The following is a 13,298-nucleotide window of genomic DNA, read 5'->3' on the forward strand; positions in this document are numbered from 1 at the left end:
GGCAGGAGGGGTCAAGTACCTCTTGAGGGCACCTTGGGTACTTTTGGTTCTGGTGTGTAGTAAAAACAAGCCTGTGCAAACATCAACTTTTGAGGGGATTTTTTTTTTTTAAGTTTTGTCATACTTTGTCTGTGGTCACTTCTAAACATTGCATCATTTTGGCTGTGTGAGAGGTTATTTGAAAGTAGCTGATTGTACACTTAGCAATGCCTGAACAATTCCTCTGTGTGCAGTCCTTGAACCCACTATGTGTGTGTGTGAAAGTTCTTATCTGAAGAATAATGCAGAGCTGTAGGACAGTTGTTTCATTTCTTTGGAGTCTCTTTATCAATATAGCTGCACTAGAAACTCCTTTATGTTAATGTCTGCAGACTCTGCCATGCCTGGTTCGAATGTGCAGTAAGGACAGACTGCTGGAGGAGCGGGTGGAGGGGGCAGAGACTCTGGCCTACCTGATAGAGACAGACGTGGAGCTGCAGAGGATGGCCAGCATCACCGACCACCTCATCGTCATGCTCGCTGACTACTTCAAGTACCCCAGTTCTGTCAGTGCCATCACCGACATCAAGAGGGTGAGTTCCCTGATCTGCCTCTGGACCTGCAGAAATGGCCAAAACCAAAAATAAATGAGCTCAGGATGGGGTCTTTTAATTCTGTTTAAATTCTCTGACACATGAGATCCTCAAGTGAAAGGTGATCAGAGGTACAGGAGGACTTGATTTTTGATGTTTGTACTCTCCAAGTCTCAGTCACTGCTTTTTTGGAGTCTTCATTCATCACACAAAAGTGTGTATATCTGGTCTTCCCATCCTCTAAATTTAAACATCTTGCCTGTAGGAACCAGTACATTTCAGCTTCATAAGAGATAATACTCCATGTGAGGAGAGGTTTGTTTTCAATTCTTAGGTCAGGTTTGTAGAAAATCTGAAGTTCAGATATGGTTCTGTTGTGTTAAACCACAAAAACACATGGATGTCGTGCACTGTTTCATATTATGAGTTATCTGCACTTGCAAGACGTTGGATAAACAGACCAGATGTACCTTGGAGTCTTACTGAGTCTGATTATTAAAAAGTACCCAAGAAAAACATTTCAGAGCTTTGCTTTTTTCTGAAACTGGCCCAAGAGACAGGTTCATTTCCCTGACCCTTATAGAATGGGATTAATTCTGCATATAGAGCCTCTTGAATTATTTGTGAAAATGCAAATGAAATATTAAAAAAAGAAATAGTTACAGTATAAAAAACTGAGCAAAAAGAAGTTTAGCAGCTTATTTAGGAGTAACGAACATTGGCCATAGCATCAAAAATAGAATCAGGTTCCAAAAGCAAGTGGGACAATTCTAAATATTATGACAGTGCTCTGAGTGTGGAGTAAGGCTGTAGAAGCAGCCAGCTGGGAATCCAGGGTGCTGACTTTGGACAGAGTGCTTGGAATTGCACCCTGTAAGGTAGAACTACATGAGGAGTGAGCGAGGAATCTGCCAAACAGAGGACTTGTCTGCTTAAAATATTTATAACAATTATATAATACTTCTGCTCCAATATAGCTGCACTGGAGAGAATTACTCATAGAGCTTAATTTTTGACATTTCTTTTATTCCAGCATTTTGCTACCTTATACTGTCATTTTCCTGGCATTTTGTGTAGACTTTGAAGATTGCATTGTTTTGTAGAACACTTTGGTACAGAGTTTTGAGGACAGTCACAGTCACAGAATTATTCTCAGTGAAGAGAATATGAGGAGATCTGAGAGCCCAAATTTGCTGCTCCAAGCAGGGTCAACCTCAAACACTACAATTTTATGATGCCTTTAGTGCTCCCATTAATTATTATAAAATCACAGAATATCCTGAACTGGAGGGATCCCCAAGGATCATCCAGTCCAGCTCCTGGCCCTGCAGACACCCCAACAATCCCACCCTGTGCCTGAGAGTGTTGTCCAAAGGCTTCTGGAGCTCTGGCAGCCTTGGAGCTGTGCCCGTTCCCTGGGGAGCCTGGGCAGTGCCCAGCACCCTCTGGGGAAAAAAAATCCCTGATATCCAACCTCATCCTCCTTAACATGGCCTGAGATTTAGAGACCAACTTTGGCTCCTGCTTTTGCTTCAGTTCCCTTGATAAAACTTCCTTTGATTCTCTCCCAGTTTTTTCACTCCTTCTGGCTAGTTCCTGTAAGTTTCTGTTGGGAGATAAATACAGCTTTTACCTGAATGTGGTCTTGATAGAGTCCTAACCTTGTTTTGGCCTCAAATTGAAGACAAAGTTGTCTTCTCTGTAACTCAGCAGAGAAATGAACTGTATTCTTAACTCTAGTTATTGCATTTAGCTGGTAAATGTGGACATGAGCTCAGGGAGCAGCACTTTGTGCTTCTGGCTGTCCCTGGGGTGGCAGACAGAGTGGGTAAGCAGCAGTTCAGAACAAATCAGAATATCCCACTGCAGCTGCTCTGGTGGCTGAGCTGGTGCTGTGCTGTGTTTCCCAGCTGGACCATGACCTGAAGCACGCCCACGAGCTGCGCCAGGCCGCCTTCAAGCTCTACGCGTCGCTGGGGGCCAACGACGAGGACATCCGCAAAAAGGTGAGCCTGGAGGGGCTGCTGGGCCTCTGCTCAGCCACAGGGGCAGCTGGAGGGCAGCAATCCCACCCTCACAGTGGTTTGCCTCATTATGATGTAAATAGGTCGAAATGAGACCTCTCTCCTCCATTAATATAAGCTTTCAGATGGCATGGAATTGGAACAAAAATTAATGCCTTGCTAACAGACATAGCATAACATAATATAGTATAACATAGTATAACAAAAGGAAAGTTTAGTTATGTAAGCATCTGCACAGTGATAAACTAAGACTTGCACAAGGAATTGTCTTTCAACATTTTTGGTACTTGGCTACTCATAAGGAATATTGTTGTGGCATATGAGAAATTTCTGAAACTTGTGTTCTGAGAGAGATAATTCACCTCTGTTCTCATTTATTCTCTTACATAACAAATGTTTAAAAAAAAATAAACCCTGGAAAGTCTGCTCATATTGGGAAACAAAGTCGGAATTTTTTTCCTGATTCTCAAGTGACCAAGGGGCCTTGCACTGTCATAACAAAGCAGTTGGTGATTCAAACATTACAGCAAAGAGATTGGTTGCTTGGAGGACCCACATAGTTAAAAATTTATGTGTGGAAAGTAGAGGGAACTTAATAAATGAATGATTAAAAGGAGCATTTTTTTTTAATTAATCATGGATTTGCGTGTCATGTAGCAAGTGCAGAAGACAGGAATGTTTTCTGAGTTTATTTGCTGGTTAAAGGGGAAAAGCAGAAGGAAGGGGGCAGGAAAACATAGGGTGAAAAGAAAACATCAGTGGGGAACCACTCAGGATCTCCGGAATTCAAACCCATACACTCCTCTTTTGTTGCTTTAGTTAATAGTGAGCATCCTTCTTTTACACAGCTTTTAATAAGCAGTGGGTGTGTACCTGCCAAAGTTGACTTATTATGCAAAATCCATCATTCATCCTGGTATTAACTCCCTTTTATACTGGTCTTAAGTGTTTATGCTGGCCTTGTCTGAATATGGCAGATGAGGCACTGGATGTTTTTATCCACACAGCTCTACAGCCTCTCTCTGATCTGTAGTTTGTATATGTTGTGTGCACTCACACATGCTCACTTCTGTTTTCATATGACATTAAGGGTAATTCATGTATATGTATGTGTAGATAGATAGATATGTATGTAGGTATAAAAATCACCCTCTTATTCCTTGATGATTAAAAGCCACAGTGGAACATAGACTGTAGATTTTTTTATTTCTGAATTGTCTGTAGATATTCAAAACTTTCCACTTAATCTGGCACAGGAGTGTAGCGTGCTGGTTTAAGCTGCATTTTTTCTATGTAACATTCAAAATCATGTAGCCAAAACCCCAGCAAGCCATGAATGCTGTTGAGTTGTGCACTGACCTGAGTTCTTTGGCCCAGATCATTGAGACTGAGAACATGATGGACCGTATCGTTAACGGCCTGTCCGAGTCCAGCATCAAGGTGCGCTTGGCTGCAGTCAGGTGAGCCTGTCCTCGTCCATGCAGAGCCTGTCACAGTCTGTGCTGCACCTGGGAGAGCTCCTGCTGACTGGCTGAGGGCTGCTCTGAACTCAGTTCTGCTCTTGGGAGCCCTCCTGGGGGAGAGGGGCAGTTATCCTGGGCTGGTGCAGGGTTTTCTCTTGCCTGTTGCCAGGCTTCTCCTTGCCTGCCTCCCAGCTCAGTAATCTTTGTGGAGCAGCAGGATGTGTACAGCAGTGTCCATGGGGCTGTGCATGTCTCACAGGGAAGATTTCTCTTCCATTCCAGATGTTTGCACAGTTTGTCCCGTTCTGTCCAGCAGCTCAGGACAAGTTTTCAGGATCATGCTGTATGGAAGCCTTTAATGAAGGTAAGTGAGGAGCAGTCATGTCTCAGTGCCTGGAGTGTTCTGGTCCATTCGAGGAGCATGGGGTGTCTGTTCAGTTGGCATGCCTTGCTGTAGAATCATGGTAGAAATTACCTAGAAATCAAAATCTCATGGCCTTCTCCTAAGCGAGTCAGTCATAAGTCAACAAAAGCCAACAGCAGAAGCGTGTGATTCCCACTTGGGTTTTGGTTGGTCTTTGTTTCCTTTTTTCATTATTGCTTTTGGGGTTTTTCTGTCATCAGTGAGTGAAGCTAAATTATTCTCAATGCTCACACAGGAAACTACAAGCACTACATGTCCTGTAATCACAGACTCAGACTAGATGGCACAGTTCAGACTTGGTCTGTGAGCCTTGCAAGAGAATTTAGGTCTACGTTTTCTCCTGTAATTCTCTACCTCTTACATCTCATTGCAGATTCTATAGCTGAAAGTAAAGAGCTCAGAAAGACCTTTAAAAAGACATAATATCATATAGTGCAATTTTCCACAAGATCAAGTGCAATTCAAGTGTGTAAGAGATATGTCATCTCTCATCCTGTAATGTCACTGTCATAAATGCAGATAGATAAACTAGTTGCTCAGTTTCAACGGCTTTTAAACCTTGAAAATGCAGAACAGACCAAGTCTGCTAGCACACCTGAAGGCTTGGGCAGTATTGACACCCATAAGAATCTCCTGAAGTGATCTTGGCTTGACTGTTCAGAAGTGAAACAGCCAGAGCACAAAAGGTGATGTTGGCATTAGGGAACAAGGAGGAACATGTTTGGTTTAGGAATTGTGTTTTGGTGCTGCTGGAGATCCAGGCAGAGATAAGGGACTATAACTTGTCTCAGGCTGTGCTCCTCTGAGAGGATGCTCCTTAGGAAATTTGCTGTGTTGTGCTTAGCATGAGGTGCAGAGGGGTTGAAGAGGCTCTTCCTGGAGCTTCCTCTGTATATGTGTCCTTTGCAGAGCAGGGTTTGTCCCCACTGATTTCTGCTGCATTGGACTGAAAGCTCTCAAATCTGACTCATGTGAAATAATGCATTGCTGCAGCCAGTCCTGTGATGTGTATCATTGTCTGGGTCTGCACTGCTGGCATCAAAGCACTTCCTGAAGTCTGGAATATCCAGATACAGCATAATTCCAGGTATTCTGTTTTAGTGATTTCTTCACTATCCTACTAACAGCATTCCTCTCTCCCTTGTGACTGCAGGTTTTACAGAATGCTCCAAATGAAATTCTTGTAGTAGCATCTTCCACGCTATGCAATCTTCTTCTGGAATTTTCTCCAAGCAAGGAGGTGAGTACCTGGCCAGCAGAAGGGAGAAGGGATGGACTAAAGTGAGATTACACAATGGTTCAATTAGCATAAAGGCATGTTAATTGGCAGCCATTGCTTGTGACATGTTAGGGAACTGTGATGTTACAGAGTCTGTGCCACTGATAGCTTGGGAGCAAAAAAAAATCATCTGCTTACAGTGCTGTGACAGTTAATTTGGTCTCTAAAGAAAAGTAGACATGAAGTTTTGTCATTTTCTTTTTACTTGTAAAACACTGTTATCTAAAAAGATCATAAACAAGAAGAAACCACACTGATAATTTGCAATGTGATCCATTGTCTTAGAGAATTACTACTACTGTAATGCTGAAAATGCTGGCATAGCTGAGTCTTGTGTTTTTATTGTTCTCAGATGAACAGTATAGGATGTCTGGTTCTGCAGAGTCTGTATTTCATGCAGATCATACACACAGATCAACTCTCCATAGCAGTGCAGCAATTCCCCAAGTCTAAAATACTTTTTAATTACAGAAAATATTTGCAAGATTGTGCTGTATGTGGGATCCTGCAGGGCACTTTGGATTACCAAATTATCCGTTGGTCTTGGTGGTTTCAGTGATATCTGTGAGACAGAAAATTAACTGAAATAATGCCAAGCACAGTTCACTGACATGGGGCCAGCCATGGGGCTTTTTTTAGCAGACTGCAGGTCAAGAGTTTCTGAGGTTTTCCCTGTTTGTTTTTTTGTTGTTGTTGTTTTTGTTTGCTTGTTTTGTTTTTTTGCTTGCTTGGCTTTGTTTATGGGGTATTTTGGTGGTATTTGGGGTTTTTTGTGTTTTTATTTTTTGGTAGCGTTTCCACTTTACATTGGAGTGAAATACTGGATTTTCTGTCAGGATTTGTGGTTCATGTCAAAAACATCATTGCCAAAAGAAAATATTGATTTTTTTTTTTTTAAATATTTAGAAGTACTGGATTTGAAAGCCTCTATGAAGCATCTTTTTTACATACCACCCTTTTCTTCTACATAATATTTTGAAACTTGTATATGATCCACCAGTCGTTTCAGTGAATGAGCAAAGCTGAAGTGGCTGTGTTGTACCCTGTGAAGAGCTGAGTCATTCCAGTTTGGGAATGTCTCCCAGTGCTGTGGCTGTAGAGCAGCCGCTGAGGCTGTGGTGGAATCCCTGGCAGGTTCTTTGCAGTGCAGAGCACCTGGGACCAGGTGAGCTGGGCACAAACTGCTCCTGCTGCTGCTCAGAGAGGAGTCTGCTCCTGCAGCATCCAGCCTCTTCCACTCATTCTTGTTTTCATTGCATGAACCAGTGAATTCAGTTCAGGAGGAAAGCAGTTGTTCCAAGCTTCACTTCAATTACATTAATGAGTTTGAAGTAAAAGTGCTTGTATTGATTTTTTTCCTGTCATTTAAAGATGATATTACAAGTTTTTGTACTTCAATCAAGAAGTCTACAGTTTTCTTTACTATGCCAAGTTTTCATTTGGTCTGATTACTGGACACAAACATTTAATGTCAACCAAGGTGTCAAGTAGCTTTCATTGTCCTTAATCTTTTTGAAACAGTGACATATATCCCTCTAATTACCCAAAATGATGTGATTGCTCAAGAAAGATTGTTTTTGGGGAGCAGTTCCAAGCTGAATGTTGCTAGGAAAACCCATTTGCTTGTGGGGTGTGGCAGAAGTGTGTGTAATATCACAGCAGTGTGTGATGATGTATATACAACATATAAATGTTTGTGCATCCATGTCTCCACAAACACAGATGTAGGAGAAAGCAGCTGCCTTGACCTGACTTCTTTCATTAAACCAATTTTTAAATGGTTATGGATGTGGGGTGTGGCATGCCCAGTTCATGTGAGTGCACTGGACATATTGTAAGCTCAAGAATAAGATATAAGGAGTATATTTCTAATATGTTCATGTATGCATTTAGTCTAAGTAGTGTTGTAAAGATCTGGTTTTCCCTCCTTCTTTCAGCCTATTTTAGAATCAGGAGCCATAGAACTTCTATGTAGTTTAACCCAGAGTGAAAATCTTGCCTTGCGAGTGAATGGCATTTGGGCTTTAATGGTGAGTAGGACACCCAATGAAATACCACTTGTGACTGTGTTCCTTAAAAAGTTTGTAGACGTATCCTGTAGAACTTGTCAGTTGTTATTAAAAATTATATGATTGAAATCTGGCTTGTCGTTCCACCAAACTGCAGAAGAAAAACAGCATCAGCCTGGAACACTTCATCCATTAGTCCATAAAGTAAAATAAATTCTTCAGTTCTGGTACTAATTTTGTTGCCAAGATCATTCAGGGAAGCAGTTAAGTAGTGTCAATAGCATGCCAGAGGGCAAATAAAAGCAGGTAATAGGCAGGTCAGCTGTAAGACAATGTGGAAGTTGAATTCACTGTGCAGCAGTTGCTCATAAATTACATCCTTTTTGCAAGATTAATTTAGGAAGGATATATTCTTGTAGGGAATAGTCTACTAAAAGAGTGAAAGCCCAGGATTTGAGGTAAAAAAATCTGTATTAAGAAGTGTGTCTGTTTCAGAATATGGCATTTCAAGCAGAACAGAAGATCAAGTCAGACATCCTGCGAGGTCTGAGCACAGAGCAGTTGTTTCAGTTGCTTTCTGATTCCGATGTAAACGTTCTGATGAAAACTTTGGGACTGCTCAGGAATCTTCTCTCCACTCGCCCAGTAAGTAGAGCTGCAAGCAGATCTTCTGAAAGCTGATCAAACTAGCAGCCAGTCCAGTGCTTTTGTGCATGACATTTTCCTGTTTTAACACCACTTGGATTTATTGAAATATCTGTAAGCAAATGTGCAAATCAGTGTGAGAAAGTATTTGAAAGAATCTCTGCATCCATGGAAACATTGTAGTTATTATCAGAGCTAGACGTTTTCATTTAATGTTCAATTCCATTGCATTTAGCTTTTAACAACATTATTTTTATAGCAGTTTCTCTGTGAAGCTTGTCCAGAACAACACTGAGGGTTGTTGAGTCATTGTATGGGAAGGTCCAGATCTTAGAGATACTTGTCTTCCTTCTTTGGCACTTGAAATATTTCTGTTCTTATCCATCTACATAGATAGTACTGGATTTGTGAATTTGGCTGTGGGACTCTGTAGTTAAAAAAGGCAGGCATTCATTTTACACCCTGAAATAAAATGGTTGGAAAATGTAACCCTGGGGGTTGTTTTTGAGAGGGAGAAAGAGATATTCATGGAGGAAGAGAAAGGGGTAATCCCCTGTGAAGAACAGAGGGAAAACATGCAGCAAACATTTGTCAAGCCAACATTTTTGAGGAGAAAAAACCCATGAAGCCCCTCCTGTGCATTTATCACATACTGTGTTTCTACTAGAAAAAGGTCACTGTAAAAAATCTGTTATTTTTACTCATTGAGTCTCAATAACCTTCATAAAACATTAGCTCTATCTTAATGTGCAAAGATACTTAATAGCCTGTCATTCATTAAATTCACCCTGACAATTCTCACTGTCACTTAAGGAGTTCTCCATCTGGAGCTACGTGCCAGCTTCACTGCTTCCTGTTGTAGGTTTTAGAGCCAGAACCAGCCATTTTCAACCTCTACCCAAAACTCACTCTAGAATAACTCATTCAGCAGTTTTCCAATGAAATCCTATTATCATTAGCATTTTTAAGAAGTCCTGCAAGAATCCCTGATTAAACAATTGTAGTGTGCTGTGTGCTGGTCATCTCTGGTGCCACTCCTAAGGTTTGGTATAATTTAATCCAGCAGATCTTGTTTAATTTTTTTTCTTTTATTCTAGTGTAGATATTCATAGTCTGTCATCAAGTGACCTTTGAGCTGTAATCCTGGGAACTTAGGGCAGTTTCTCAGACAATAACCAAGGCTTATTTCTCTCCCCACTCTAAGGCTTTGGAAATGTGGCTATTGGACCTGGGCACAGTGTCCCTGCTAGAGTAGCAAATACCAGAGAAGAAACATCAGTTTTCTCACCCCTCTCTGATATTACCCCTTGGTTATCAGAAGAGAAGTGGTTGTTTCCAACTGCAGCAGCACACATTTAGAGCCTGAGTCAGCAGGGTTCAGTCCTCAGCATGGCAACTGGGACAGCAGTATCTCCTCTCCAGGTGACAGGGAAAGCACCACCACGGCCCATATGATGCTCTCTCAGACAAAAGCAGGCTCCGCATAAAGAGGAATGTTCTGAAGTGTTTCTGCTGTGATAAATTCTTGGTTTGGGAGAGCTAACTGGGAACAGTGCTCTGTGTGCAGTGTTGCTACTCCTCCCTTGGAGTGATTCAAGCAGGAATGTTCTTTCCTTGTCTGGGGAGTTACACTAAATGCATTTCATCCTTGCTTTGGCAGCACATAGACCACATAATGAGCACTCATGGGAAGCAAATCATGCAAGCAGTGACCCTCATTCTGGAAGGGGAGCACAATATAGAAGTCAAAGAGCAGGTACCTTTTCTGTTTTGTGTTGTCTTGGCAGAATAAAATATAAGAGCACAAAGAATGCTTTCTGTTCACAACATGTCATTTTTGTTTGGGATTATGATGTGCTGTGAATATTTTACTGAGATCTGTCAGATGAATAACTTGAGTACTTACAAGAATGTTTTTCTGTCTAATGGATTGTTACAAAATTGTTTGAACTGAATTCAGATTGGTTTTGCAAATGTAGGTTTGGCAAAGAGGAGGGATGTGAGAGCAGAAGAATTAAACTAGGGCCATTGCATGGCAGGAAGGCATCAGTAGGAATAGAAGAGAAGCACTAGCAAGGGAGAGAGCATCCTGGTGGAGCCCAGGAAAAAGTGTGGAGGGACCTGGCCTGACAAAATAAAACTTAAGCAGTCTGCAAGAGGAAAGGCAGAGGGAAAGAGGAGATGGCCAGCAGGGAATGGCATCCTGGAACCAGTGTACAGGGACAGCTGCTGTGGGGGTGTTAAAGCAGCAGTTAGAGAATAGGTGGGCAAGATTTGGCTGGGATAACTCTTGTGCCAGACAAGACAGGTAGTGGGAGAGCTGTGTTATTCCTCATACAGGGTGTGTGGTGGGGAAGGATGGGGGCAGCAAGGAGCTGTGGGAGATGCCAGAGGATTGCTTTGGCTTAGGCTGGATATGGGTAGCAAACAGCCTGGGAAATGAGTGTAGGAGTAGAGCTGGTCTAAATCTCTGCTCAGGGAAGAACAGGCTGAAGGCCAACAGGCCTCCTTTGGCGATTCAAGTGCAAAATTAACAAAAAAAATCCCCAAAGACTCTTGCTAGCAAGCTTAGTGGCACCATGGCTCTGAAACAGCTGAGAACTAACCATGTGTGTCTTTCTAAATAGGCCTTCCTGCTAAATCTGTGGTGACAGGAATGGCCTTTATTGCCATAGGTTATTTACCTTGCCACACCTATCCAAATTACATTGAAGGAGAATCAGCCTACCTGGGAAATACTCTGGGAAAGGGTTGGGGCTGAATATGGGCTTTGGAGTTTGGGGCCTGTGTCCACTGAGCATTTCCATGGTCCCTGTGGTGCAGCTGGCTCCTATTTCAAGTTCCAGTAGTACCTGTCTGCACACCAGAACCCCTGCTGGCAGCAGGACAGTGCTTGTCTCTGTCACTGCCGGCCTCATCAGGATGTAATTAGCAGCTTGGAAGTAATTAGTCTCAGCAGCTGCTGACACAGTGCAGTGCAGCTTAGACACAAGCAGGATACAAGTGCTGATCATGCACCAGTGTCCTCCCAGCATGCCCAGAAAAGATGGTTGAGTTCTTCCAGAGCTCTTTGGGAAAGAGCTTGTGGAGCATCTGCCCCTGAGAGCCAGGGAGGGGCTGTGCCAGTCAAGTCTGTGCAGGTAGTGCCAGCGTGGGCCAGGGCCCTTCAAGGGCATCCTGTGGGATGGCTTCTCTAATTTGCAAGAAATAACCAGTTGCAGAAGTAGCTGGAGTTACCTTTCCAGGTGACAACCATGATTAGACTTGTTGAAAACAAATTACTCCTCTGCCAGATCAGCAGAAAGGCCTTTGTCTCTCCTTTTCCTGGCCTTAAGAACGAGGTGGAAATGGCTGGGGTTTGTTGTTTTTCCTTTCTGCCCCCAGCCACTTCTACAAAAGAGATTGTTTTATATTCCAGGGCATTTATTCTTTCCTATATGTTGCAGATTTCCATAAGAAACTTAAAATGCTCTTCCTTGCAATGAATTAATGAGTGCTGCTCTTCATTTTAAAACGGTGATGAATGTTTTTGGCCAGGGCTGCTCCCCACAGCTGGTAACTCCTTGGCATTGGCCCTAGATGTGAGCAAGCTGGAAAACTCCAGATTAAAGATATTTAAACTAATAAAAGGAATTGTTTGTCCTGAGTTCAGAGCTGTCAGGGAAGCTGTCATGGGACGTGATCTGGGGCCAAATAACTTCCCAGTTTTTCTCTCTTTCAGACATTGTGTATCCTTGCCAATATAGCAGATGGCACGACAGCAAAAGAACTGATTATGACCAATGATGACATCCTGCAGAAAATCAAATACTACATGGTAGGGGGGATTTATCTTAAAGTATTTGTGTTGGTCTTTTGCAGGAATGAAGAGGAAAGTGCTTTAGGATTTTGTTTTGTGAATTATTCACTATCATGCATTTAATTTCCTTATAACCAGTGGGGTGTAAGGGCAGTTCTGTATGGCAGGCGTGTACAGAGGAACTGACTAAAAGGAAAATCCAGGGGTTATTTCCCATAAAAAAATTACAGTGATGTCATCTACATAGAAAACATTTCATGAACTTGGAAAAGGCATGTCTTGGAGATGTCAGAAAACATTAGGAAGGAAGTGATTGACCACTACTCAAGTGCTTTATATTAATGACCCTATCTTTGAGAGAAGTTGTAGATAAGAATTACTCCCACCTTTGCTATCTTATTTGTTACATGATGAATGCCAAAATATAAGTCTTGTGAATTTCTGAATTTCTTCTTCTAAATTTGAGTTCTGTTTTTCTGTGTTTAGAGTCATTCAAATGCTAAACTACAGCTTGCTGCCATGTTCTGTATATCTAATCTCATATGGAATGAAGAGGAAGGTAAGAAACTCTCCTTATTAATTCACAGACAAGTTACTATCCTGATCAAAAAGCTTTTGCTGCATAGTAATCAATATTTGCAGTACACAGTGCAGTGGGATCCAAAGTATAATGGAAAACATCATTATGGCTGTAATATGGAATACATGGGAGTGGTCAGGAGACACTGAGGAGGATGCAGAGACTTTCTAGGGGAGACACAGGGACACAGTGACAACAAACAGGAGCTGGAGAGACACAGTGGGAGATTTTCACCTGTAGCATTTCTGTGAAGTCTCAAAACAATTGGAGTGAAAGAGAATTCTTCTAAGAGCTTCCAGATCTTAAAGGGGGTGTGGAAACTCATTTTTGGAGGGAACAGGTTCACTGGAGAGAATAAATGGATTAAAAGGGGATTTCTGGCAAAGAAATTTTCCACAGTATGGATGGCTTGAGTGGCTTGGGCTGAAACCAGCTAAAGGACTTGTGGGTGGAACTGGGAGCAATGGATGAGGTGTTTGGTGAGAAGTCATGGCCTGGGAGAG

The 13,298-nt window shown here is 42.1% G+C and overlaps 1 protein-coding gene across 3 annotated transcripts in view; it reads left to right on the forward strand.

Moving 5' to 3' along the window:
* Nucleotides 1–13,298, forward strand: part of ARMC8 (armadillo repeat containing 8) — a 61,163-nt gene that overhangs the window by 45,491 nt on the left and 2,374 nt on the right. For all 3 annotated transcript variants that reach the window (XM_083869053.1, XM_083869054.1, XM_083869055.1), the window contains 10 exons: nucleotides 372–572; nucleotides 2,483–2,578; nucleotides 3,974–4,056; nucleotides 4,342–4,423; nucleotides 5,637–5,723; nucleotides 7,700–7,792; nucleotides 8,267–8,416; nucleotides 10,077–10,172; nucleotides 12,138–12,233; nucleotides 12,702–12,774. In XM_083869053.1, coding sequence (XP_083725179.1) covers nucleotides 372–572; nucleotides 2,483–2,578; nucleotides 3,974–4,056; nucleotides 4,342–4,423; nucleotides 5,637–5,723; nucleotides 7,700–7,792; nucleotides 8,267–8,416; nucleotides 10,077–10,172; nucleotides 12,138–12,233; nucleotides 12,702–12,774 — 1,057 coding nt within the window. The remainder of the gene's footprint in view (nucleotides 1–371; nucleotides 573–2,482; nucleotides 2,579–3,973; nucleotides 4,057–4,341; nucleotides 4,424–5,636; nucleotides 5,724–7,699; nucleotides 7,793–8,266; nucleotides 8,417–10,076; nucleotides 10,173–12,137; nucleotides 12,234–12,701; nucleotides 12,775–13,298) is intronic.

This window comes from Zosterops lateralis, assembly GCF_965231275.1.
Source record: "Zosterops lateralis genome assembly, chromosome: 10".
NCBI classification, from domain to species: Eukaryota; Metazoa; Chordata; class Aves; order Passeriformes; family Zosteropidae; genus Zosterops; species Zosterops lateralis.